At 37.5% G+C, this 27,020-nt stretch overlaps 1 protein-coding gene across 4 annotated transcripts in view; it reads left to right on the top strand.

Moving 5' to 3' along the window:
• NEBL (nebulette) overlaps positions 1 to 27,020 on the top strand; it is a 342,127-nt gene that overhangs the window by 257,984 nt on the left and 57,123 nt on the right. Inside the window, exons 6-10 of one of the 4 annotated variants that reach the window (XM_036100133.2) lie at positions 485 to 586; positions 1,550 to 1,651; positions 14,836 to 14,949; positions 20,514 to 20,618; positions 22,325 to 22,432. The exons of the other annotated variants lie outside the window; for them this stretch is intronic. Coding sequence (XP_035956026.2) covers positions 485 to 586; positions 1,550 to 1,651; positions 14,836 to 14,949; positions 20,514 to 20,618; positions 22,325 to 22,432 — 531 coding nt within the window. The remainder of the gene's footprint in view (positions 1 to 484; positions 587 to 1,549; positions 1,652 to 14,835; positions 14,950 to 20,513; positions 20,619 to 22,324; positions 22,433 to 27,020) is intronic. 4 annotated transcript variants of the gene reach the window in all.

Here is a 27,020-nt window from a genome sequence, read left to right as displayed (position 1 = left end):
CACACACCCTCACCCCAGGAAGTGATTTTTCTACACTCATGTACTGGGCTTACCCTGCATCCACTGGGGGTTGAGACTGTGTGATGGGCAAGTTAAAGCCCTTGTTGAGGATATTCTGTGTGTGAATATGTACATACACTCTTACACGTAATGACATGCTTTTAAGGTGATAATTCCATAAGAATTCCGTAAGATTCTGTAAGATTGATTTTGTGCCCAAGTCTTGGGCTCACATTTTTTAGGTTGTATGAATCCAGTTCATATGCAGTAATGCTAGTGAGACTTAGGTATGGGAGAGAAAATAATGTATCTATTCAAATAAATGTTGTACATAAAAAAATTAAAAAAACAATTTATGGTCGGTGGGTTCTCTAAGATGATTATGGCAAGGATAAATGATGTATAGACATTAAGATTGGTAGCTCTATAAAATTACTAATTTCTTCTTTTTCTTTCTTTCAATCAAAACTGTCTCTTTGATCAGATTTCTTATAGAAAAGATGTGCAGGACACCCACATGTACAGTGCGGATCTCAACAGACCAGACATCAAGATGGCAACACAGATCTCCAAGATCATAAGCAATGTAATCTCTCTTTGTTATCTTGAGCAGAAATGATTTCTTATTTTTTCAGGAGACAACACATGACTTTGGTGGTTGAATGGTTAATTTAATTAGTGAAATTAATCAATCTGAATTAATGACATCTCAAGTTTTTTATCTGAAATATCCATTTGACTGTGTAAGTTATTCAGGTATATGCAGAAACTGCCCAAATTCACCTTGACTATGGCTAATGCTGTCATACTTTAAGAGAAGTAAGTGCTCTTCGGGCGTTAAGGTAACGTTTGGATGCCTCAGCCTGAAAGTCAACTTTGTTAGTCATCTGGTCTCTCACCTTTCCCTGTCCCAAAGAACTTCACTTGGCCTTGTTTCTATTGTGCTACTGTTAATTGTGCAGATTCTTTTTTTGCCACCATTTACCCTTGTACATTTTCTACACATTTTGGCTCTTTTCTTATCATATCTTCTCCAAGATATCCTTACTGGTTAATACCATTTTACTTAAACATAACTTGCACCCTGGTTAAAATGATGGCTTCACACAGACCAAATGTTTGAATAACAGAGACTATACTCACTTAAAAATTAATAACTATTTACAAGATTTAACTTGATGCTAACCAAACGGAGTTAAATCAGTTCCTAAGATGAAAGGAGCCATACAAGCTATCTGTCTGCAGAAGGCAGGATCTCAATTCCAGTAATTTTTCCTAATTTTTTTTCAGTGTTTATACATAAGCACAATGATGATGACAGGATACATAGACTCAAATTTAATAATTAATTTACTACAAAAAAAGTTGAATTTGATTAACCACACTAAGTCAATTTCTGTTCTACCAGTCAGCATTTTTGTGTTCGGTGTATTGTAAGGAATGTTTTTTTATGGATAGAGGGTCTATTATATTTTATTTCAGCTAATATTAATATAATTCTTCATTGGAAAGTAGAAATATTTAACATTCTCTTATTTATTCATTTTAGGCAGAATACAAGAAAGGGCAAGGAGAAATGAATAAAGAGCCTGCTGTAATCGGAAGACCAGATTTCGAACATGCTGTGGAAGCTTCTAAACTTTCTAGTCAAGTAAGACTCTAGTGATGATTCCACAATGATTTTATTCAGAGATTTTGTTTCTAGTGGCACAGGAAACTATTTCATTTTAGATAATATCTTTAATTGCAAGAATATGCAAAGATAATGTTTCTGAAACCATTTCAGATAGGATTGCAATAATTACAAATTTCAGTAAGAGATAAAATGAGTCCAATTTTAAGCGCAAAACAAAGTTTTCTTTTCTCCCGGCTCAAAGTCTAACCTTTTTCAATGAGGTTAGCCATGTTGTCACATTTCCTAGGATTTCTAGAATTCTGCAATCGTGGTATCAATTAAATTAGATTAGGTCAATAATTAGATTGCTGTCTATCTATACACACATACACACAGTTTTTAACTAGGTAATAAAATATCGATTTTCATATGCTCTAATTTAATCACAAAATAAGAAAGAGGTGATGCAAATGAAGAAAACTTTGAAATCTTATGGAAGCACATTAAACAAGATCTGAAAAAGTATAAAGACATGTCATGTTTTTGGCTGAATGTCTCGGTAGATAAAAATTGAGACTCTCCCCAAATTAATATACAAATGTCATGCAATTTCAATTACAAGCCAATAGATTTTTTCAAGTATATGGATAAATGATCTTAGAGTTTGAATGGAAAGGAAATGCCTGAGAAGAGCCTTTAGAAGTATGAAAATGAAGACCAGTGAAGGAGAACTTAAGTTATGGGTTACCATAACATAATATAAAACCACTGAAATTAAATCAATATGGGATTAGTACAGTAAGAGATAAAATAATCAGTAGGATAGAATAGGAAATCCTGAAATAGATTCCAATATGTATAAAAATTTAATATATGATGAAAGTGTTGGTTCAAGTCAGTGGGAAAAAAGTTATATTAGTTCATAAATGGTGCTGACATAACTCTCCATCCATCAGAGTAAAAATAAAATTGGACCTGAATCTTAACCTATATACAAAATGAATTCCAGATGGATTAGAGATGTGAATATAAACAATAAAATAATTTTAAAATCTTAAAAGAAAACCCAGGAGAATATATATATCACATAGGGATGACAGAGTTGGTCTTAAAAGGACCGGAGATCCAGAAGCTATAAAAGGATAGTTAAGCATACCTGACCATAGAATTAAAACTCTTTCAATGGAAAATGATAATATTTGCCAAGTTAAAAATAATAGCATCAAAAGCAACTTTTATATAGTTATGGTGTTTTCACCTTTGAAAATATGCATTCCTCAAGTTGCAAAAGTTGGATGACATTTCAAAATGGAGAGGTGTAAATGAAGAAAACTATAAAATCAGACTGAAGAACATGAAATGACATCTGAACCAATGAGAAAACCAACTATGCTCTAGCTCAGGAGTCTCAGTACTCAGTATCATAGAAATGTTCATTCTTCCAAAATTAATTTTAAATATTTCACACAAGGGGCACCTGGCTGGCTCAGTCAGTAGACCATGCAGCTCTTGATCTAGCGGTCGTGAATTTGAGCCCCATGTTGGGGGTAGAGTTTATTTTAAAAAAATAAATAAAATTTGAAAATTTTTTCTAAAAAAAAAATCCCATGCAATTCCAGCTAGAATCCAAACAGACTTTTTAAGCATTTTGAATCAAATGAAATATTTGAATAAATTAAGTAAATTAGATTGTCTATAGAGAAGGAAGTGTCTGAGGAAAGCTTTTTAAAATGTAGAAAGAAGAGCAGTGGTCTTCAAATATTTGGAAAAGCATTTGTAATGCAAATGATGAGAACATTTTTATATCTAGAGTATAAAAAATTCTTTAATATTGAAAAGAAAAAGACTAAAGCCCTATAGAAAAATGAGTAGAGGAGATGAATGAACAGTTATAGAAGAGCAACATAATAACAAAAATAGTCAATAAACATTTTAAATGATGCTCAAATTTACTAGTAGAAAGAGAAATGCCAGTAAAGCATTTATCTGTCATGTCCTGTGAGTGTGGAGAAGGACATCAGTGAGGGGTGTATAGTTGGAAGGGTTTGGTGTAACAGGTAGATTTGAGCTAAGATGGACTGAAAGGTCTGCTCAGGGGAAGACCCCAAATAAAGGTTGGGAATGTGCAGGACAGAGAAAAGGGGTCTGACAGACAGGAGAGACTCCCAGCAAGGAGAGGGGAATCATAAATACACATGGAAATCTGGGAGGAGTTGAGATGCTGTGATGATGGTAAATGGGTCAGTGTTGTATTCATTTGGACTGCGGGCCATATTTATGGAGCAGAATAGGAATAATATGTTCTATACAAGAAAAGGTACAGAAGAAAAAGTGATTTCAAATGTAATAATCGGGAGCGTTGTAGAGTTGAATTGAGAAAAGGAGTCACCACTACTACTTCTCACCATTTTAACAATAGTCTCTCAAGTACCCTCCACTCAAGTACCCTCCTTCAGGTAGGAAATGAATTGTCACAGAAAATTTTGAGCAGAGAAGCATTGTGAAGAAGATACTATTTAAGGAAGGTTAGCATGGCAGCACTGTGCAGGAGATAAGGCTGCATGAGAGGAGAGCGTCCCGGAGGCCAGCTGGGATGCTACCATCTTGGTCCACACATGGGGTGCTCAGAACTTGGGACAACTTGCTGGTCGTGGGGTGAAAATGAGCAAAGAGGGTAAAAGAGAGACACCTGAATGTCAGTGCGCCTCATATTCACTGTTTTATGATGTAGAAGGCACTCTCATTTACAGAACAACTTTATGACTCAGGAGGCTGTGGATGCGCTAAGAGCCTGGGGACACATTCTCGTCCAGGGCCCGAGATGGGCAGGGCCTGAAGAGGCAGAGCATAGTAGCGCACATTCAGCAACTCTTCTTCGGCCTTTTCTGTGGACAAAGACTTCCCATCGACTGTATAGGAGAAGCAGCAGATTCTAGAAAAACAGTATGGTTTGGTTGAGAGGTTAGGAAAATGGGCTCTGGAGCAGGACTGCCTGAGCTAAACTCCAGGTTCTGCCTCTTGCTGGTTCAGTGACCCTGGACACAGCTTCCTCATCTGTAAAATGGGAATGACTACAATACCTACTTCTTAGGCTTGTTGTCAGGGTTAAAATGCTGCCTGGCTAATAGAAATGCTATGTAACTTCACAAGAATAATTTAACTGCCGATATTCAGAATAGCTTTTCACTCTGCACTTTTACAGGAATTTACGCACAGATTGAAGCAGGAATAGCCACACTGGCCGTTAGATTCCAGTTGGAAATTCATTCCTTCATGATCTTATTTGAGAGTTCTTAGCAGAAAAGTTTGGTATTTGAGCTTTAATTTTGATATTTCAAATTCAGTCACCAGAAATCCTACCATTTGCTCCTATCTCGGTTTTTAGGCAGGTTTTTAAAAAAATCCAAATCCTTTAGCAACTGAACAATCAGATACCTAAGCAAGTTGCAATTTGCAAATTACATTGTATCTATTATCTTTATTTTCTCCATGACATTCTTGCTGCTCTCATAGTGTAAAAGCTCATCAGAAGAAAGGAAAAGTGGGTAGGTGAATATATAGGACTTCTGGAATGAACTTGATATGTTCCATTTGTATTTTCAGGTGTATGAACTAGAGACAAGGGCAGAAAGTTTGCTTTATTATTTTCATCGGCAACTCTGAAGATCACCTAAATATTCTCTTGCTCCTAACCTAATGTCAGATTGTGAATACAGGAGCACTCAAAGGCAAAGAAATATCAAGAAGGAAAGTGATTTAGGAATGGCAAGAAGCAGGGCACCTGGGGGCAGGGGCGGGAAGGAGAGAGCAGATGGTACCAGGATCACTGTGTCAGGGAAGGGGGGGAGTGAGGAGATGGTGCTCAAGGTTTGTGGCGGTAAGAGCTGCCTGATGAAGAGCCGAGAATGAGAAAGCAAGGGGCAGAATTCTCCCAATTTACCAGTAAATTATGCTTTGTGGGATTGAACCCAGAAAAGGTAGTGGAAACACAAAACCCTTCCTGCTAACTTGTACAATAGCTTTGCCCCCCTAGTTGTAAAGTTTCCTTGTTTAAACCTAGAAGGCACATAAAATTATGGTCAAGTAGTTAAGAGAAAAATCAGTAAAAAAATTAAAGTGAAATCTTGTCTGCCAAGATAATGAGATTGGTGTATTTATAAGTATCTTAAATGTTAGTGGAGTAACTGTTGAAGCCATCGTTTTAAAAAATTCTTCTAAGAGCAGTTAATTTTTAATATATTCATATATCGTCTTAATTTATTACTAGAAATTTATCTATGTGATGAATGGAATTCTTTTAGTTTTATAACATCAAGGAAACTTTTGTATTTATAATAACTAGTGTTTGTTCTAAAATTGCATGTGACATATTGATAAGAATGGGTTTGAAACATAAAAAGTACATTTTAGATTGCCATTAAAATTTAATTATAAATATTGTCCTCAAATTGAATGGGGATGTTAATTGGTTTGGAGAATCTCCCATTTCCCTTCCTGGCAAGCACTCTCCCAGCCAATCTCTTTACACCCAAGTATTGGCTTCAAGGTCATGTACTTGAGTTGCCAATTTAAATTGTATTTCTCTCCTTTATTCTCAGTTCTTTTTCCTTATTGTTCTTAACACAATTTGTACTAGTCATATATTTATATATATGTGTGTATGTTTTTTTAAAAGATTTTCTTTATTCATTTGAGAGAGAGAGAGCACTAATGGGGGAAAGAGGCAATGGGAGAGGGAGAAGCAGACTCCCCGCTGAGCAGGGAGCCTTATGCGGGGCTTGATCCCAGGACCCCGGGATCATGACCTGAGCCGAAGGCAGACGCTTAACTGACTGAACTACCCAGGTGCCCCTATATGTGTATGTTTTAAATATCTCCTTTATTACCACACAGCAGGCTTCATGGGGACAGGGTTGACATGTGTTTAATTCATCATTATAGAATGGCATGGACTGGACTTCAATAAATATATATAGACCAATTAAACAAATTTCTCTAGATCATTCACAGTTGGTGCAAAATCAGTAAGATGTTATTTTGTTATGGAAATAAGGACAGGGATATGATTTTGTGTAAAATTCAGACTTGGAAATACTATTAATTTTATGGCAAGTTCTACATAAAAATCTGGTTATACTCTCTTTGACAGCTTTTAGTTCAATTTCATCCAAAATTGGAGGTATAGATATGTGGCATTGTATAGGTACGTGTTGTTTACTTTTCATTTTTGCCGATAATTAAGGTATACTTATCAGAGTTTCCATTTTCTTCCTAACAGTTGTTTCTCTGGCTGTGATGAAAAGCTTTCCTTTGGGGTCTGCTTTTTTCTGCCTTTTTCTGACTCTGAATCTGATCCATAGGTGGTGCTGCGGAGCCCAGCGCCCCTTGTGGCGAAGCTTCGGACTACAGGGTTTAGAAGTCAGGCTTCAGATCTTTGAAACACTGCCTTGTCCAGAAGCAGTTATGAGGAATGAATTTAAGTGATACTATTGTGGTTTAACTGTCCCACTGTTTTCTCCAAGTGTGGGCCTCTGAAAGTCTTGCTAAATCTGTTAAAATTCCTTATAAACTTTTAGGATTCTGATCCTCTACACCTTTCCTATATTACAAAAAAAAAAGTTGGTAAACATCAGGACCATTAGATTTGATGATATTTATAATGTAAATAAAATCAATCCTGAGTGTAAGTAACTTTTCATTTATTTCCAAAGTGATTGACTTAGGCATAAGGGGTAATATTTACCTTAAAATCATAGCAAAATCACCCAACCCAATGCCTATTTCTCCCTTTCTCAGATGGTCTTGAGAAACCAATTGGTCAAGGGAAAGCATTGCCTCTAGAGATGTGAGTGTGGGTGAAGAGATAGACACTCAGCTGTGTGAAGCGTGGGTTGAAAATAGGATGTTGGGTGTGTATGTGTAGTGAGTGAGTGAACCAGTCAGAAGGTGAGCAAGGGACCCATTGAAACCATTTAGCTATTCTCTCACTTCATTTAAGCACAAACCTTACAGCAAGAGGTAAGAAACTGTTGGGTGTCAGGGTCTGCTAAGTGTTTTTTATGTAATGCAGTTATTTTACTCTGTGGTTAATTAATGAGGGAAACCCTTGCATTTTTGTTCCTTAGGCATTTTTGAATCAGATCACACAGAGCACTCAAGCTTAGAGAGAGATAAATTTCACAGCACTTTGCTTCTTACTACGTTTATTACAAGGATAAGAGTGACAGATATATTTTAAATAACTAATTTCATACTACAGAAATAACCTGGAAAGGCTAGACAGAATTTTAAAATTCAAGTTTTAGGGGGTATAGCCCAGTGCATAATAGTGGTAAAATCTTCAAAAATAAAGTTCTCCAGGGGCGCCTGGGTGGCTCAGTCGGTTAAGCGTCTGCCTTCGGCTCAGGTCATGATCCCAGGGTCCTGGGATCGAGCCCCACATTGGGCTCCCTGCTCAGTGGGAAGCTTCTCCCTCTCCCACTCCCCCTGCTTGTGTTCCCTCTCTCGCTGTCTCTCTCTCTGTCAAATAAATAAATAAAATCTTAAAAAAAAATAAAGTTCTCCAGAAAGGAGTTGTGTGCTGGTTAGACGAATAAGTCTGAGGGGGATAATTTTGTATTGAGATAGTATGTAATACATTTCTATATTTGAATCATGAATTAAGGGTGTGAATGGAAAAAAAGGGTGTGAATGGATTTCAAACCTCCATGCAGACATAACCATGATTTTGCATGAAGTATAATCACAAATTTTGGGATCATTTGCATTACTCTGTGCTTAATTAGTGATGTCACGAGAGTACTTTATTATAATTTGTTATATTTTTAAAATATCAGACTTCTATTAAATACTTTCAGGAAAATATTGCATTGGAATGGCATTTAGTTCTGAATAGCTTATTTTATGTACCCAGTTATTCCTAAGAAGTGTAATTTATGCCCCCAGGCCACCCTCATTAGGACCTAAGCTGACCAGTGCTCACGACATGTGAGGCATACCAAATTCCCATGCATATTTTGAAAGAATGTGAATTTGGGATTTTTATTATTCTCCCCAAAACATCAATTCTGTGATCTCTGGTATTCAGTAATGCCTACTTGATCATTTCTGATTATATCACCTAAACGTGAGTTTGTTATCCTCAGGAACAAGTAAAACCAGTGCCCAGCATAGAGGTTAATACAGAGAATCCCTCAGGAAATACCAACTGAATAGATAGAATGCTAACAATTTTTGAAAGTAGAATCATGTACTTAGATGATCCTTCAAAACTGGTATTTTCCCATTTTATTTATTTTTAATTTTTTAAAAAGATTTTATTTATTTATTTGACAGAGAGAGAGCACAAGCAGGGGGAATGGCAGGCAGAGGGAGAGGGAGAAGCAGACCCCCCGCTGAGCAGGGATCCCGATGTGGGGCTCATCCCAGGACCCTGAGATCATGACCTGAGCCGAAGGCAGTCGCTTAACCAATTGAGCCACCCAGGCGCCCTATTTTCCCATTTTAAAAAGAATGATCTTGGGCGCCTGGGTGGCTCAGTTGTTAAGCATCTGCCTTCAGCTCAGGTCATGATCCCAGGGTCCTGGAATTGAGCCCCACATCGGGCTCCCTGCTCAGCGGGAAGCCTGCTTCTCCCTCTCCCACTCCCCCTGCTTGTGTTCCCTCTCTCACTGTGTCTCTCTCTGTCAAATAAATAAAATCTTTAAAAAAAAATAAAAAGAATGATCTTGAGGTATTGAGGTGGATATTAAAACTTAAAAACGATTACTCTAAGTAAAAATATGCTGAAGGAATGAAAAAAAATAAAGTTCTCATCAAAATCTATCACAAGGCTATATCAAAATTTGAAGACACCATGGAAGTTACCTGGTCCTGCTTTTCAGTGAAAAAATTCCTCCTCAATATTATCCATCCGTGGATAGAAACAGTTACTGAAGCAGATATTACACACTGTGCTTGGGGTTAGATTTTCAAGGGTGAACGGGACAGATCCAGCCCCCGCTTCACTGAGCTTACAGCTTAATGGGGAAGACCCGCGGCACAGACAGTTTTGCAGATAATTAAAGCAAGGGCGTGATCTGTGTGACTGGGCAAATGTGGGGTGTTTCAAAGCTGTATCAGCAGGACATATTCTACTTTGGGAGGTCAGAGAAGGCTTTCAAGAAAACGTTTCTCATGTTCAGTGGAATAATTTCTACATATCCTACAGGTAGTAACCAAAATGTAACTTCTTTTCATTATAATCGGCAGAAATCTCGTTGGCTAAAACTTTTGCCCGTCAATACTAACTTTACCTTCTGCAGTAGAACAAATGCCATTTTTACATTTTTTCAAGTATTTGAACACAGTTACCAGCTGATTCCTCAGCACTCTTGAGCCCAGTAACTGACACAGAGTGTGCATTACATAAATATTTCTGGAATGAATGAATGAATGAATGAATGAGTGAGTGAATAAAAGTCCAGCAGGAACTGTAAAGTGCAATACAGATTCAATATAATATTTTAAAGTCTATTGTTTTCCATTTCCTTTTACATTCTTTTTCTTTTTAATGGGATAGAATTCCAATCAATTTAACAGTGACTGTGTGTGTGCATGCGCATGCGTGTGTGCATATATGTGTGTGTGTGGACTTGGAGAATTAGAGAGGTATTATAGTTCCAACACCTGTCTCAGGGTGTGACTCATTCTATGAGTCATGAGAGTTTTTGCCTATCATGTTCATAATTAATTTATATTTCTTTAATAAACATAGAGTAAGTGCCAAATCTATTCAGAGCATTATGCCAAGCACTGGGATAAAAAATGAATAAAGATCTATTCCTTGCTCACTGTCAGACGGGAGAGCAGACATGCACAGATAACTGAAATCTGTCCCAAATTAGAAAATAGTCCAATCTAGTCTTTCCAGGGAAAACTCATCTTTAATAACAGGGTAGTATTATATAAATTTATCTTTTAAAACATCAGGTGAAAAAAAATGCAGGGTTCTGCTTGCATTGAACTATTTAAATCTAATCAAAATCCAGCTATGCAATGCTGGCTTGCATCAAGTTTTCCTTTAGTTATTCATATTCTACCACCTCAGACACCATGAACATCTAGTTATCTATTAGCTAAGTGGCAAAAACAGGTTATATCATCTGTCGCACAGAGAACCCCTCCTACCCTCTGCATGCCAGCACAGTTACACGAGGGGCAGAGGGCACACGGAGCGGGTGAAGCTTGAAAATTAACCCGACACATTCTCACCTGCTAGGAAACCCAGCATTTGTTCTTCCTGAGTGAAGGTATGTTTCTGAAAAGCCATCATCCATCCACAATGCGATGACTCATTTTTCCTCTACTCATTACATTGAGCCTGTGTTGAGTTCCTACCATGAGGTAGGAGTTCCTTCCTTCCTGAGGTTGGGAGTGTGAGCAAGATACACTGTGAAGTCTGGAGTCAGAAATCCTTCCAATAGCAAATCTACTCAAATCACAGACATGCGTAAAATGACTTCATACTGGCCTTTGGATGACAACCAAGATCCGTGACAGCTACAGGGCTCTGTAGGGCCTGGTCATTCCAGCTCTCCAGTCCCTCCTGTAATCTCCATCCTCCGCTACCCTTGTGTTCTTAAATTCCTTGACCATGCTGTGCGTGCCTCTCTCTGCCCTTCCACGTGCTGTTCCCTCGGGCACACTCCATCAGGACGCCCCCTACTCATGCCTCTCCCCCCTTCCACTCACTAAGCACACTCTCTTCAAGCCGTAATGTACATACCCTCAGTTCCCCAGACTTGAAGAGGATCCACCGCAAAACACCGTCCATGGCCTCCCATTGCTCTCTGTTGTTGCAGTCAGCTCACCATTCCGGAGTTTGTGCTTAATCATCACCAGTCATGCCTGGATGTGATCAAATTTATTCCTTACTGAATGTCTCCAGGGCCTCGCTCACAGATGGGGACTTAGTGGGCACAGGTGTATAAACACACATATGCATATATATATATATATAGTAATACATGTGTAGTGGAAGCCTTTTATCCTATTCAGACCTGTACTCAGTCAGTTAAATGAAGAAGGTAGTTGAAGGAGGAAGTATAAAGATCATACACGTACCTTAACATTTTAGTTTAACACAAAACGCATATATGTACATTTATTCACCAAACTTTTGATGTAGTAAAAAGTCTTTTTCTTTGCAAACGAAGCTGTGGTTTGGAGTTTTGTGTTGTTTTTCTTGCAAACTATAATCACAATGCATTGGTCTATGATTTGCCTTTTGAAAGACATTTTGCTCAGACATACTGCCAGTCTCTCTGAGTTCCAGAAACTTCTACATTATTTACATCCCACTCCTGACTTTTCTGGTTGTCTTGACTACCCTTAATTTGATAGCAGTTTTTTTTTAGGGAATTGCTCTCATTAAGTCTTTCATGGAAATAACGTAGTTTTCATAGGGATAACTTTCTTTTTACGGTAAATTTGTCAGTGTTTGCAGTATTAAATTAAATTATGTGATTATGATAAATACAGCTAGCATAAACGGGGTTAGGGACAAACTCAGTTGACTTTTGGCAAGTTTATATTCCTAGCTAATGGGAGTAGAAGTGCTGGGCATACCTTTAAACCACTTTTAAGTGAGTGTGATCCAGTCAGATTTGCTGTTGGAAAGATTACTGACTCCAGTCTTGACAGAGTAGATCTTGGTCACACTCCCAACCTCAGGAAGGAACCCCTCCTACCTCATGGACTTCTGAAAAGCCATCATCCACCCACATTGTGATGACTCCTTTTTCCTCTACTCATTACACCAAGCCTGTGTTGAGTTCCTACTGTGAGGTAGGATGAGTCTTCACAATGTGGATGGATGATGGTTTTTCAAAAACATACCTTCACTTGGGAAGAACAAATGCCGGGTTTCAGAGCGGGTGAGAATGTGTCAGGTTAATTTCCAAGTTCTACCCGCTCTGTGTTGTGTGCAGACAGTAGGACAGGCTCTCGGTTCTCAGAGAGGATATAAACCTATTTCTTGCCACTTAGCTAATAAGTAACCAAGACACTTATGGTGGCTGGGGTTGGAGAATTTGAATAACTGAAGGAAAACGTGATGCAAGCCAAGACTGCATAGCTGAATTGGTTGATGGGTAAATAGCTACCAGCTGAGCATGTTCAGGGCACCCAGGCCATCAGTTAGAATGTTTTACTCAGTAAGTGGAGAGTGTTAGCCTATCTGGCTGAGTCAAGAGTGCCATTCAAGGGGCGCCTGGGTGGCTCAGTCGTTAAGCGTCTGCCTTCGGCTCAGGTCATGATCCCAGGGTCCTGGGATCGAGCCCCACATCGGGCTCCCTGCTCAGTGGGAAGCTTCTCCCTCTCCCACTCCCCCTGCTTGTGTTCCCTCTCTCGCTGTGTCTCTCTCTGTCAAATAAATAAAATCTTTAAAAAAAAAAAAAAAAAAAAAAGAGTGCCATTCAAGTAGAAGTCAGTTAAGAGAGTCTTCTCTCATTGTCAAGTAAATACCCTTTAGGCACTAAAAACCTGGAGAGACAAAAGCACAGATTAAAATATGGTGAAGAGTGCCCTTAGCAGAAGGATGTGGAGAGTGCAAAGGGAATGGAATTGTGTATTTAGGGGAGGACCAGGTAGGGAAAGCCTTGGCTATGGAAAGTAGTGAATGAGGTCCAAATTAATTTCGTTGGCGATATTCCTGATTACAAGACATAAAATAGTTTTTTTTTTTTTTTACAAAATCAGATTTTTTTCTTGTTTTATAGAGTCCTTCCCAAACTATTAGAATAAATGAGGTTTTGCTTGAATTTGTAAGACAATGTGAAAATCAGAAAGCTATTATTAGCAGTTAGAACTGCAACAGGGGGCGCCTGAGTGGCTCAGTCGTTAAGGCTCTGCCTTCAGCTCAGGTCATGATCCTGGGGTCCTGGAATCGAGCCCCACATCAGGCTCCCTGCTCAGCAGGAAGCCTGCTTCTCCCTCTCCCACTCCCTCTGCTTGTGTTCCCTCTCTCGCTGTCAAAAAAAAAAAAAAAAAAAAAAAAAAGAAAATCTTAAAAAAAAAGAACCTCAACAGAAAATATGTCCTGTAAACCATGTTGGAATCTTTTCCAAATGTATTTCCCCCCAAGATTTTCACTAGCTATCTCCCTCCCACAGGTATCTGACATGTGTCCTTGAGGAAGACATCACCCAATATACACTCGATTAAAATAGATAATGTGAGCCATTCCCAAATTGCTTCTTAATAAAAATTACTTCGAGGCAGGGCTTTAAGATGTATGAATAAAGGTGCATTATGAGAATCCTGTAAGGACACAAAATATGATGAGAATTGTAATAGTGTAGAACTATGACAAGAGAACAAAATAGTTCTGCTTTTGAGGTCTGTGCATCCCTTCCTGGAGACAGGCATCCAACGAGGTGTGAGATTTGAGTAACTAGTTTTTTTGTTTTTGTTTTTGTTTTTGGTAAAGAATTTGTATCTGTATTTCAGATAGTTATCATAACCTACATTCACATATTTCTCTATCCATAGAGAATTATATAGTTCTGTAGGATAAGTGGATAATCCTTTCTTGGATTGCCCTAAGACTACTTTAAAAAGGAGAAAAAATAATTCAGAGTGCATGTTACAGATAGTTTGCTGCTGAATACAACTGCAGAGAGCTGAAGCAGAGGAATAAAAATTGACATTAAATAGACCCAGGACATTTCAGAAAATGTAATCCCTAAAAATGAATTTTTGAACAAATGGGAAATGATGAGAAAAAACCGTAGTCCAAACCATGTCCTGTATTTGGAATAATTCCCTCAGGAAAATTCATATTCAAATGCTGGGGCTCAGGTTCCATTTTCTAAATGTGATAGACTTTCATTCATTTGTGGTCTCAATTTCTAATTCATCATAGATTATAAGAGTGCAGAAATGGAAACTGACATTTAAAAATCCTGAGATATTAGTGTATAATTCTTGTTAATAGGATTTGAGTTCATGCCTAATTGCATTTATGATCAATGTTCAAGTAGAGATGGTTTTTCCATAAAAAAATTTTTTATGCCTAATTAAGCTTTACCAGGGGAAAAATACCACGAATTTAAACTTTTCTACCATTCGTTTTTAAGGTAGCTTTTATCTGATCTAATTAAAAATCAGCTGTGTCATTCTGAAAGTTTAAAGATACATGTGCTATTTAATTTACCCTGTTTTTTTTTCTTTTATGGCAGATTAAATACAAAGAAAAATTTGATAATGAAATGAAGGTTAAGAAACATCATTACAATCCTCTTGAAAATGCTTCTTTTAGGCAAAGTCAGCTTGCCACCGCACTGGTGAGCGATGTAAGTTACTTTGTACCTCATGTCTTGTGATTCATAGAAAATTATTTTCAATATCTTTTGATTCTTGTTTTTTCAGAATCCGAGTGTATTGCAATAACTTATACTTAATCAAGATCATGTAGTTTCCAAGTAATTTTAATTGAAAACCCTGAAGCATATTTTCCTGAAGCCTTTTGAGAAACATGTATTATTGTAAGTTACTATTAATGGTTACTGATTGCTATTTAGTTAATAAGTAAGAATAGTATTGCTAATAAAACTAGTATATGTGATCAAGAGTAGAAATAGATTACAGAGTTTTGCAAAAAAAGTAGTGTGTAGTATCTTAAATTAGTGGTTGTGACAATAGTTAACTCATGTAATTATACCCAGGAAATTGGGCTTCGGTAAAGTACAACCTAGTACATGGTAGTTTATAATAAAGAAAATTTCAGAAATTGCACTTGTAATGGCTTATGGCTTCTTTCCTATCCCTTATGTAAATGCTGTGAAATACTTCTTCACAGATTTGGTTTCGTCCTATGTTTTAAAAAAATAATCAAGTTTCAGTTTACAAGAAAAGATGCCTTAAATTTTTATTAGAATTAGGCAGAATGTAAAAACAGAAACGGGGAAAAATGGACCACTTTGCTATTGTTGAAGGGCGTAGGGAGTACCTTTACACGTATTAAGATGAAGAACTGTTGAACTGTTGCTTTGTTAGATCCCTTAAACCTTTCAACTCCTGCCAGGTGGTTGGGACTGAGCATACCTTACTTTCACTGATGTTTAGTAGGTATTGTTTTTTGTGTGCCTTAACTCACTTGTATTTGTTACCAACAGTTGAAATGGGTCTTTTGGGATCACTGGGAATATCAGAATGGTTTCCTTTTCTTATTTGTTTTTATCCTGTGTGTGTGTGTGTGTGTGTGTGTGTGTGTAAAAGTGTAAAGCAAATAGATTTGGAATACACTTAAAGGAACCTAGAGCATAGTGCTTGGAAGCACGAGGTTTAGAATCAGATTGGTTGGATTTGGATCCTGTTCTACCTCCTAATACTATACCTGCATCTTTCTGTGCCTCAGTTTACATATCTGTAAAATGGAGATACTTAAAGTACCTCTCCACTCGGGTCGTTGTGGAGATTAAATATGTGCTACGTGTCTACGTGTAAAGTGGTTTGATCACACAATACGTGATCAAATATTTTGTATTAATATTTTAATATGATGAGTACTAATATTATTATATTTTCAAAAGAGTTGGTAAAAAAAGAAAAAGGTCTATAAGGCAACAGGATGAAAAACACCAAAAACCCTGAAATTGCCCCAAAGCGTAATTAAAATAAGGTAGTAATTTCTAAAGAATAAAGTTGCTAATCTTTTTGTTTTGAAAACAGAATGTCTAATAAAATTACTTGATTCTCTGAACACCAGCCTTTTAAAATATGTAAACAATAAAAGCAATTATCAAAATGCGTTCAAGTCCCCAGAAGTAACTTTTTTACTCATTCAGTAGTAAATGAGCACCATCTAGTGGCTACTTGGAAATTCGCCTGTTAATTTACCACTAAACGGTACTTTATGATGTATTAAAAATAATGATGGCGATAATGCAAAAGCACCTTTTCTTCTCCTAGATGGTATTTTGTTCCATGTTATTTTCATAGGTGAAGTACAAGAAAGACATTCAAAGTATGCACGAGCCAGTCTCAGATCTCCCAAACCTGTTTTTAGATCAGGCTTTGAAAACCAGCAAAATGCTCAGCCGAGTAAGTTTGTTGGATGGCAACTAGAGATGCCGTGTGTCTCCACGGAGCCGGGATGCCTGCAGTGCTCCTGAGCGCACCTCCTTCCTTCCAGGGCGCCACGCCTCCCTGGATGACTAACTCATTGGAAAGTAGTGGCCAGCTTGCTTAAATCCCACCAAAGCTGTCGCTTTACAAAGGGGGTTCTTGCTAGCTCTTTAACATCTCTTGAATGCAAACTTTCTTGTTGAACACCTACGCTTCAAAGTGCATGGACAAGTGTTCTTTCTTTCTTCTTCCCAGTGAGATTGAAGCCACTTGAAGGTCAGGCTTAAATCAAGGATCTTTTATTTTACGCAGGTTAGAGCAGAGTGTCTGATACTAGGCCCCAGTAACATACAAAATTGTCTTAGTCTAATTTGTATTTTCCCTGAAAATAAATCCTACGTTACATTGACACTCTACTTTTAGTCTTGTGAGGGTTTCCACATTTTCTTCAGAGCAATTAGGGGGAGCCAGTGTTTTTTTCATGTCCTAATGAAAGTATTTGTGCACACTGCCAAGTGGTCGTTCCATCAGACCTCACCTCCTAGCTGCTGGAGCGTGCGGACCCTGACTTCGCTGGTTCTCAAACTGATGGCCCCGGCTCACCTGTTCCCCATTGCCGACGTCTCAGAATGGCCCACGGTGATGATGAACTGTAATTTGACCTCGAGTTTTTTCTGCACCTATTTTAATAATTACAGGCTCACTCACTCGATCAAAATTATGCAGATGTATTGAATATCTGCTTTGGGCCAGGTACGATCAGATGGAAAATTCTGTTGGGAAAGGAATCTGAAAACAATTGTCTTCAGGAGATATGCTCACAGTCCTGGATTAAAAAAAAAAATCTGTAGTCCAGACCTGATTCCCAAACTATTGAATAATGAGATACAGCTTCAATTCAGGTTTAAAAATGTCTACCTTTGGCTTTGATGTGTTGGAACTTCTGTTCATTATTTTGTAATCCTCCTTTCTCCAACGATGTCATCCTTCTTGAAATGGATTACATGTGTAAATAATTCATACTCACAGAGATTTTAAAATTAATTAACTGACTTTTATCCCTGGTCTTGGGAAGAAAAGCAGTCTGTCATTCTTGCTGTCTGTTGGGCAGGCAAGGAGGCATAGAGGACTATCAGGTGCAGAATTAGATTCAGGTCCGGCACACTTCGTTCACGCTTCGTGCCATTTCAAGTCTCATCCTCCCACTTCTGCACACATTTCTCTGCTCCTCGAGTGGCCCTTTTAGGTTCACGTTTTCCTCTATGATTCATAGGGATATTTCTAAAAGTCGGTACGTTTCTATTCTCAGAGTCTGCTGCTTTCTTCACTTTTAGTCTTTGCCATCCCAGTTTGATCACTGAGTGGCATCTGCCCTTGACTATTCTCCATCCATACTTGAGTTAAATTTCCTGAGGACATGAGGATTTGTGCACAAATAAGACAGTAAAAATATCATGGTGGTAATTTAAAAATTTGGTAGCTGGAAGAATACATGCCACTCCTAGGCAATATTTTCTTCAAGAATATTGACCTTTGTTTTATATGGTGAAAAAAATCACAGCTTAATATAAATTGTTCCTATCACCACTTCAGCAGAGAAATTTAGCAAAGTCATATATTACATTTATTGTATATACCATTTTAAAAGTTTAAATTTGGTTCAGGTGGTGCTTTTGCCTAGATTATAGATTTTTTTCCTCCATAGAAAAATTGTGACTGAATAATTACTTCATGGGAGAGAAAGTTTAAGACTCAAATATGTTACGCGGAATGTCTGTTTATAAAAGTTGTATGATAATACATTGGCTAAAATTTATTGTACATTAGAATTGCCCTCTTTTAGATTTTAATGTGGGGAGAATTGGAATCTTGCTGATTTATAAAGGCAACTTAATTTTAGCAAAAGATTGAATAAGAAAGTGCTTAATAGACATTCTGCCAAAATTAGTTGTCAGTTGGTTATAAATGGCTGTTTTTTTAAAGACCTGTAAATGTCTTTGGTATAAATCACCATTTTTTTTTAACACATAGTGTGTAGAGTAAAATTAATCCTTTTGAGTTTGAACAGCTGTACTAACTAAAGTTTTGAAGGACCATTTCCCCCTGGAAAATAGAGCTCTAGTAGCTTTCGATTTCTTTTGTAACTTTGCATAAATGGAAAAATATGTATTGCATGTTACTCTGTGTCGTTCCCACTAGGAGGCAACAGAGACTATTACGTAAGGAACAGCAGGTCTTGAAAATTCTTTTGCAGATCTTCCTTCAAACACGTTTTGTTTGTTTTTTGTTTTTTAAATAAGAGTTTCTGAAATTCTCTGTCACTAAAATAGATCATTGGGGACAGTATTTATTGACCTTTCCTTAGTCTATATCCATTATTGCAGACATAATATCCTAGGCTTTACTAGTTCTGGATTTTAACTTGGTATGGAGTATATTCTAGTGTGTTATGTTCAATTCATGATTATTTTATTTGCATATTATAAACTAACTTTTAAGTAAATTATAAAGTCTCTAAGTATACTGTTATTCTTTGAGATTATTTATTTATTTTTTCTAATTAGCACAGGAGCCAAAATTTAGAGCTCGTTCTCTTCTTGACAGATGTACTACGGGAACACTTTCATGAGCTTCCTGGGGCGTTTTACTCCCTCACTTTATTCTGGCTAGAGTTTTGGGGGACACACGTCTTAGTGCTCTAATCACCCAGAAGTGCCTCTGGGGACTGACGCTGTGTCCCCATGGAACAGCCGTTTTCGTGTGCATCCATCCTTCCCATCCCTGGCTCTGGCCTTCTTCTTGGTTCACTCTCAGATCCCTGGAGCAGCGACCCGAATGTCAGCTCTGTTCTGGCCAGCTCTTTCCCACTCCCTTTCAAAATGCGGCTTACTTCTCCTTACATCCTACAACATTGCCATTTTCCCTGAAATCCTCACTGCTGAACGAGCAACCAGCTTTAGCTGAAGTCTCGGAAGCCTTGAGTCTTTGAGAGTTACCATTTACCTCTAGAAGTCTTTTCCAAATAAGGTGAAATAACAAAGTGTCCGGTCTCCAATGAAAGAAATTACAAAGCAATTTTTGTTTCATCGTGGCCTGTTGTATTTGGTGTCCCATGGTTGCCAGATCTGGCATCTCTTCCAAATTCACCACTTTGTCTGTGTCTCTAAATAATAGTCTTAATCCAATTTCTTCACCTTAAAAATTCAACGAACTATACCCAGACTCTTCTATTTCTCTTTCAGGTACCTCCTACCCTCCCTTTTTAGGAAAATTAGTTGAATTATTTCTCACTCTCTTATTTTCCTTATGACCCGTCAGTCTTCCTCAAGGCTGAACCCTCATGCACAACTTCTTTCCTTTCCTGCCTCCAGCTTTCCTTTGTTCTGTTCTTTCTTCTTTTCTTTCCTTCTCTTCTTGTAGGCACTATCAAACACATTTCTATTCTAGGATAAGCCTGGACAAATTGCCTTTATTTTGCCCACCTTGCTTGTTCACTTTAGTCCCATCACTGGCTTTTCCATTGCCACTCCCCAGCGTCTTTTATGTTGTTTTGACAGCTAATTGTCCCCTGCTTCTCTAGGTGTCTCATATTGACCACCTAGAGCTGCTGGTCTATGGTGCATTGCCCGTTTCACTCAGTGGCAGTAATCTACAAGAGCAGCCCACTGCAATGGGACTTGATAGCTTTGCAGCTCTTGTTGGCTTGTATTTTTCAGTTTGCATTCCTAAGTAATGGTTGTTCTAATTCGTCTCTTTTATTCTGAATTTATGTTCATGTTCTCTGTTTTAGCGAGAGTATAGAAAGCTTTTTGAGGAAAACAAAGGAATGTATCATTTTGACGCGGATGCTCCTGAACACCTGCACCATAAAGGCAATGCCACGCTCCAGAGTCAGGTGCGCGCCCTTCCTGTCTGGACGCTTTAGCCACTCACTGCCATGCACCTCCACTGAGAAGGTGCGGCTGCTGAATAGAATGTACCTCCTGAGAAAGTGAACATCGCTTCAGAAAATCTCAGACACTACTCTCTCTATATGACTGGGGTGGGAAAGCTGGAACCATGTTTCAGTGTAAAAGCATTTCATAAAATAAGTTATTCCACACAATTTTAAACTTATGATATATCAATTAATTAAACGATGACCAAATCTCATGAGGATTTCAGTTTTTATAGTGCACTCATTTGTTATCGCGAGCTGTGAAATTAATTTTCCAGGTGCGAAATTTATTAGAATTTCTCAGATGAGTTAGAAGTGTTATTAAAAATTACCTTACATTAATTAATGTTTCTTTCAACTATAAAATTCTATGTATTCCCTGAAAGAAATAAAAAAAAAAATCTTCCCTTTAGAGGTGTTACCTATACATTTTTTTATTCTGAGTTTCAGTAGTTGCAAAAGATGTCATTCCAGAATCTATTAAGATATAATTTTACATCATTCCATTAAATGTATCCTGTGGAACATAAATTCCTTAATGATTTGATACCCACCTTCATTAAAAAAAAAAACAAATTGGCTCTCCTTTAAAGTTTGGAAACGTACATTTTTTTTCTCTTTGTATTCTTATTTTTATTTAATTTTTCCCACAAAGTTTTATCCTGGCATATGTTATTACATATCCTAGTATGTTACTACACTTCAGACACTTTCATTGATCACTCTATCATACTTCTCTGAAACAAAAACAGGCCCACAAATAGGAATTTAAAAACCTGTTACATTTCCTGCTACCACAAAGTTCTAAGTATTGAAAAACTGCTTTTGGATTTAATCATCATTAAAACTACTATTATTATATAATTTAAGAAACAATTTCAAAAAATTATTTACACATAAGAATTTTAATGAAAATACATTTCTGAATGAAATGAATCATGATCAAAACTTTTCTGTGAATTTAATTTTAAAAGGTATATTGCTAAGAAAAGCCGATCACTCTGACAGCTTACATATAATTCTAGTTTCTCTTATTAGGAGATAGAAAATATCGATCATTTTATAAACTAAAATAAGATGGAGATTGGTTGTAATTGAAATAAATAATTCATGATATGATATTATTAAATAATGCAGGGCAAAACTGAAAACAATCACATAAAAGCTCTCTGTATTACCCAATGTCTATGGAAGAAGTCAGCAGTCCCAGAGAACACTGTCTTCCCTTTGATAGGAAGACAGAGAATCACACCTATGTTTTCTTCCTTGTTCATGATTTACTGATTGACATTCAAAGCCATCACAGGGATCTCTCTCTTTCTCTGTCTCTGTCTCTATGTATATATGTGTATACCATGAGCATATACATATTAACCCCAAATATGAGATATAGCTATATATCGCAGCTATTTACTTCATCCAAGTCCTAGAACTACATTTCGTAGTTATAAATTATTTTTAGTCCTTAAATATTTTTATATATTACCTGTTTACTTTTTTTGTATGTCATTTACCACAGGGAACCCAGTGACCAACCCAAATGGCCAGAATAATATGATATTAGAAACTAGGATGATTAATTTTGGATATATTTATTTTACTTTGCTCTATTTGCATAAAGGCTTATGAGCTTTATGTGCTTTTTATACTTTTTTTCAATGAAGGTTAAATACAAAGAAGAGTATGAGAAAAATAAGGGAAAATCAATGCTTGAATTTGTTGAGACACCCTCATATCAAGCTTCAAAGGAAGCTCAGAAGATGCAGAGTGAGGTGAGTCCCTTTGATTTGTTATGAACTCTTTTTTTTTTTAAGTTTATTTATTTTTAAGTAATCTCTACACCCAACTTGGGGCTCCACCTCACGACCTTGAGATCAAGAGTCACATGCTCTCCCAACTGAGCCAACCAGGTGCCCCTGTTATCAACTGTTTGATGCATTTTTGATGTTTTATCATTTGAAAGGAACTAGTAAAATAATTCAGAATGTTGAGTGGGTCTAGAGGAAAGCACACTGCCCAGGAAGACGGGGGAATCCCCATTCTAGATCCGGCATCTTGTCTGGGTCACTGAGATTCTGTGGCCCTTAGTTTTTCTCATTTGGCAAATACAATATCAGGCCAGGTGAGCTCTTAACCGCCCTTTCACATTCTATGATTATAAAGTTGACACTTTCAGGTTGTGTCCATATAAATCTATGATGAGTAGAAAGAAAATGAAGAGCTGGTTGCTTTATTTACCTTTTATTTTTCAGTGACAATAGAACTAACATTTATTAAATACTTCCTCTGTGCTAAGCAGTGTGCTAAAGGCTTTATATATGTCAGCTCATTTAATCCCCTCAAGGTAATGATGCTAGGTGTGCATATCCCTAAATTGATAATCATCCACTGAAATTAATTGTCTTATCTGAAATCACATATCCAGTAAATGCCAATGATTTAGGACCTGGTCAAGTCATGAGTGATTCTCTTTTCTCTGTTCACTTATTTAGTTGATTGCCCCCACGTCCCCCCACCCCCTCCAGACAGTGACATGGAAGTTTTAAAATATCAAGAGAAGAGAGCAGTTAAGATTTTTTTGTGTATATGCACTTTGTGTTCTACTTAAAATGATGCTGAATCACATCCAGATATTCCCCAAATGGTTTTGCTCTGTCCTAGTGAGATTTCTTCTGTTCTTTTTTTCCCTACATTTTTTCGGACCAGACACCAGACACAGAAGGTTTACTCTGCAGCCAACATCCAGATTCTGTGGGTACACCAAGTTATTACTTCAAAGGGGCAGAAATAGCAGACAGCAGTATCAACCGATTACGGCCCCAGGCCAAGTGTGCTCGGTGGGCACCATCTTTTCTGTTCTCCAATAACAACACCCAAACAGAGAGAAATGAAAACTTCTGGACAATGAAACTCTCCTAGGAATTTTGAAAACAACATATGTGCTATTTGTTGCTATTTATGCTGCTGTGTGTAGTAATTCATCTTCTCAGGGAAAGGGCACTCAGACATTACTGTGGCTTGTTGAATTGTCCAAGTTGTTTAATTTCTTCTTCAAGCAAGAAAGGAGAAAATTACTTGTATTTTTCATATCTCATAGCTTCTTAAGCCAATAGAGAGGAGTTTAATCAAGAAATTGGTGAATATTTTGATGAAATTAGCTGTTTGTTTTAACTGAATTGGCAGAGACGTAAATTTGGTCATAGTTCAGAAGCCCGACAACAACTTATGTTTAATGGGATAACTTTTACGGGACTATCTTTGTCTTCGTCAGTTTTGGCCGTTATTAACCAAGTATCACAGACTGGGTGGCTTAAACAACAGAAATTTATATCTTACAGTTCTGGAGGCTGGAAGTCTGAGCTCAGGATGCCAGCAGGTCAGGGTTCTGGTGAGACTGTCTTTAGGGTGCCTTCTTGCTGTCTTCTTGCTGTGTCTTCACATGGTGGAGAGTAGAGAGGGGAGGCGTGTTCTCTCCCGAAGTGTTTGAGCGCATTAACCCCATTATGAGGGCTCCACCCTCATGACCTCATCTATCCTAATCTCTTTCCAAAGGCCCCACCTCCAAATGCATCCATCACATTGAGGGTGGGCTGGGGTTTCCACATGTAGATTTTGGGGTTACACCGACATTCAGTCCATATCACCTTTTCTGTGTTTCGAGAATAGTATGTAAAGTACTGCGCTGTTACTGGAAGGCAACCTCTGGGTTGAGCATCCAGGTTGAGCCTCCAGAGCCTGTGGCCTGTGTTAGTTCTCACCTCGCTCTCCTCCTGGTCCCCCAGCTCTCACTGACAGTCATGCCTCGTCCTTTAAGGAGAAGACCAGCACCTTCAGAGTGGGCTTTCTGTGTTCTTCCTGTCAGCCCCAGGCTATTATTATTTAGGTGTTTGTGCTACATCTTCTTGTCTTACTCGCAGTGGGAAATGTTACCCTGTTTTCCTCTCCTTGATCCTCTCCGTATTTTCTCTTCTGAAGACCCCCTTTTCCCTCTCCTTTCTCCCCATGGCTATAGTACTCAAACTCTCTGTGGATAAGTCTCAGGGAAGCATGTTGGGAATGCACATCCCCATGCTGCTGCCTCAGGAGGTCCTTCATGAGTCTGGCAGTGGAGCCTGGGAATCGTATTTAACAACATCCCAGGAACTTCTGATGTTGGTGGTCCCACGAACATACTTTGAGGAACACGGACGCATTGAAGAAAACAAATCGTCCCCTAACTTAAAGTCATAAAAACCAGATGGATTTAAAAAAACAAGCAAACCCAAAATATACAGATAATCTGCTTCTCAGAGATTCAGTGGCAAAGTAGACCAAGTTGTTTTTCTTTATATGAAATGCTCAGTTGATTTTTTTTTTTTTCTATTGGGGGTAGATCCTCAAAAGAGATAGATTCCCCAAGAGCAAATTTCACTATACAGATGACAGGGACTTTAAAGATAGCTTCTGTACTGAAAAAGTGCTATTGTTCTATGTAGGCATGTTTCCTTGTGCCGATCTTGGAAGTCTGATAACTAGCCCTTTGCTTTTACCATTGCTATGGCTACATGGTACAAAAGGAAAATAAAATATTGACAACTGAAAAAAAAAAAAAAACCCACCCCAAATCAGTTCCTTCTGATTGGCTGTTTTGATATCAAGTGCAAACAGCTTTAGTAATACATTTATTACATGCTATGGAATTCACTTACATCGGGGGCTATGTGGGCCTTTTGTTAATATTGACTTTCAATTTTTTCTATTCTGATTTCCGCTATTGTCGCTAGGGGGAAATTATCCTTTGCAGAGGCTGAGACATGTTTTCCCTTTAATTATAGCCACTGGCTATTAGACTTTTAAGCTCAGCAGTTATAGTTCTGCTCAGCAGAGTTTGAGGAGAGAGAAATCTTTCAGTAGAAAATATCTTTAGACAAAATTTATGCTCCAAAGGCTAGAAACATAAAATATCTAAAACTCTTAGACCAAGGATGATGTGAAAGATGCCTTTAAATGTAGGGCCAATGAAGTGGACACAAAGAGAACTGTCTGGCTTACAGATGGCTTTTATTCCTACGAGGTAAGCTTGACAATGAGCTTCTTGAGCCTTCTCTGGGTAAAGCTAAGTGTTTATGATGTCGGGAATAGCCTATAATTATGCTTCTCTCACTTTTCTTCAAATGCCAGATATAGGTTTAATCAGTGTGTTTTCTAGAAGGAGTCTCTAAATCTGGCTTTGAAAAGAAAGTTCTTTGTCTTCTGTTTCATAAAAAGCGTACTAAAAGTTTTTTTGTTTTTTTCGCCCAGTCATGTATTGGCCAGTTCCAGTCATTATCAACCTTCTTTAATGACTTATTTCAGTAAAATAAGTTTTTAATAGGAGAAGGGCTTTTTGTAGTGAATTATCTGAAATAAATAAATATACCCAAATTTTTATTTTTGCTTTTTTAAAAATACATTTTTGGCTTGGAAATGCCCTAGATTCAGCCTTATAACCATATAATTTCAGTTAGTTCCACATAAAGAAGAGGGTGATTTCTCAGTGTTCTTTGGGAATATCTATAGTTCCTTTAACTCAGAATGTTCTCAGTGCAATTTCTTAATAATCACTTTGTTAAATTTTAGTGTTTCCAGGACATCTATTATGACCTTTTTAAAATTAAATTAAATTAAATTAATTAAATTAAATTAAATTAAATTAAATTTTTTTGTGGCTCTTCACAGATCATTTGTTAAATAGTTATATGTGACATAAATGTAGGGGAGGCAACAACAAGCCTCTCTTATCGTCCCTCATGAGTTGGGAGAATTTCTTTAAACAATTACCTATCTCTGTAATAAGTATATTATGAACCTGGAAATGGCCTTTCGTTTTGCATTAATAACAGTCTCATGCAGAATTTATTTTTATCGTTTTTGTGATGGAATTTGAATAAAATACTTAGTTGGTAAAATATTGGCTTTTGTGTGTCTGGTAAATATTCTACATGGATGGAGATCTTTGTTATTTAGAGAGACTATCTTTTAGTCCTAAAGTGCGAGTTGCCATTGGTTTTCAAATCTGTAGTTCAAATGCTGGAATTGAGGGAATCTTAGCCCAAGGGTGGCCGAGAATGTCAAAAGGGAGGTGGGGGTGTGAATGTCCACCCTCCACAATCACTGCCTCCCCTTTCCATTCCTTGCTGTGAACTCCTACCTAGAGAACAATTTATCAGATTGAAGATAAGACTCCTCACAGTGTAACCTAATTCACAGATGGTAGAGAAATAGTCTCAGTGCCAAAATCATTAAAGGAAAATGTGCTCCAGCCTCCATTACATTTAAGAGATGGTCTTTGCCACATTCACAAAAGGCTAACAGTGAAAGGGGTGATGGGAACCTCAACAT

This window comes from Halichoerus grypus, chromosome 6 (genome assembly GCF_964656455.1).
Source record: "Halichoerus grypus chromosome 6, mHalGry1.hap1.1, whole genome shotgun sequence".
NCBI classification, from domain to species: Eukaryota; Metazoa; Chordata; class Mammalia; order Carnivora; family Phocidae; genus Halichoerus; species Halichoerus grypus.
The sequence above is the reverse complement of the archived record's forward strand: the minus strand, read 5'-3'. Positions and strand labels throughout refer to the sequence as shown.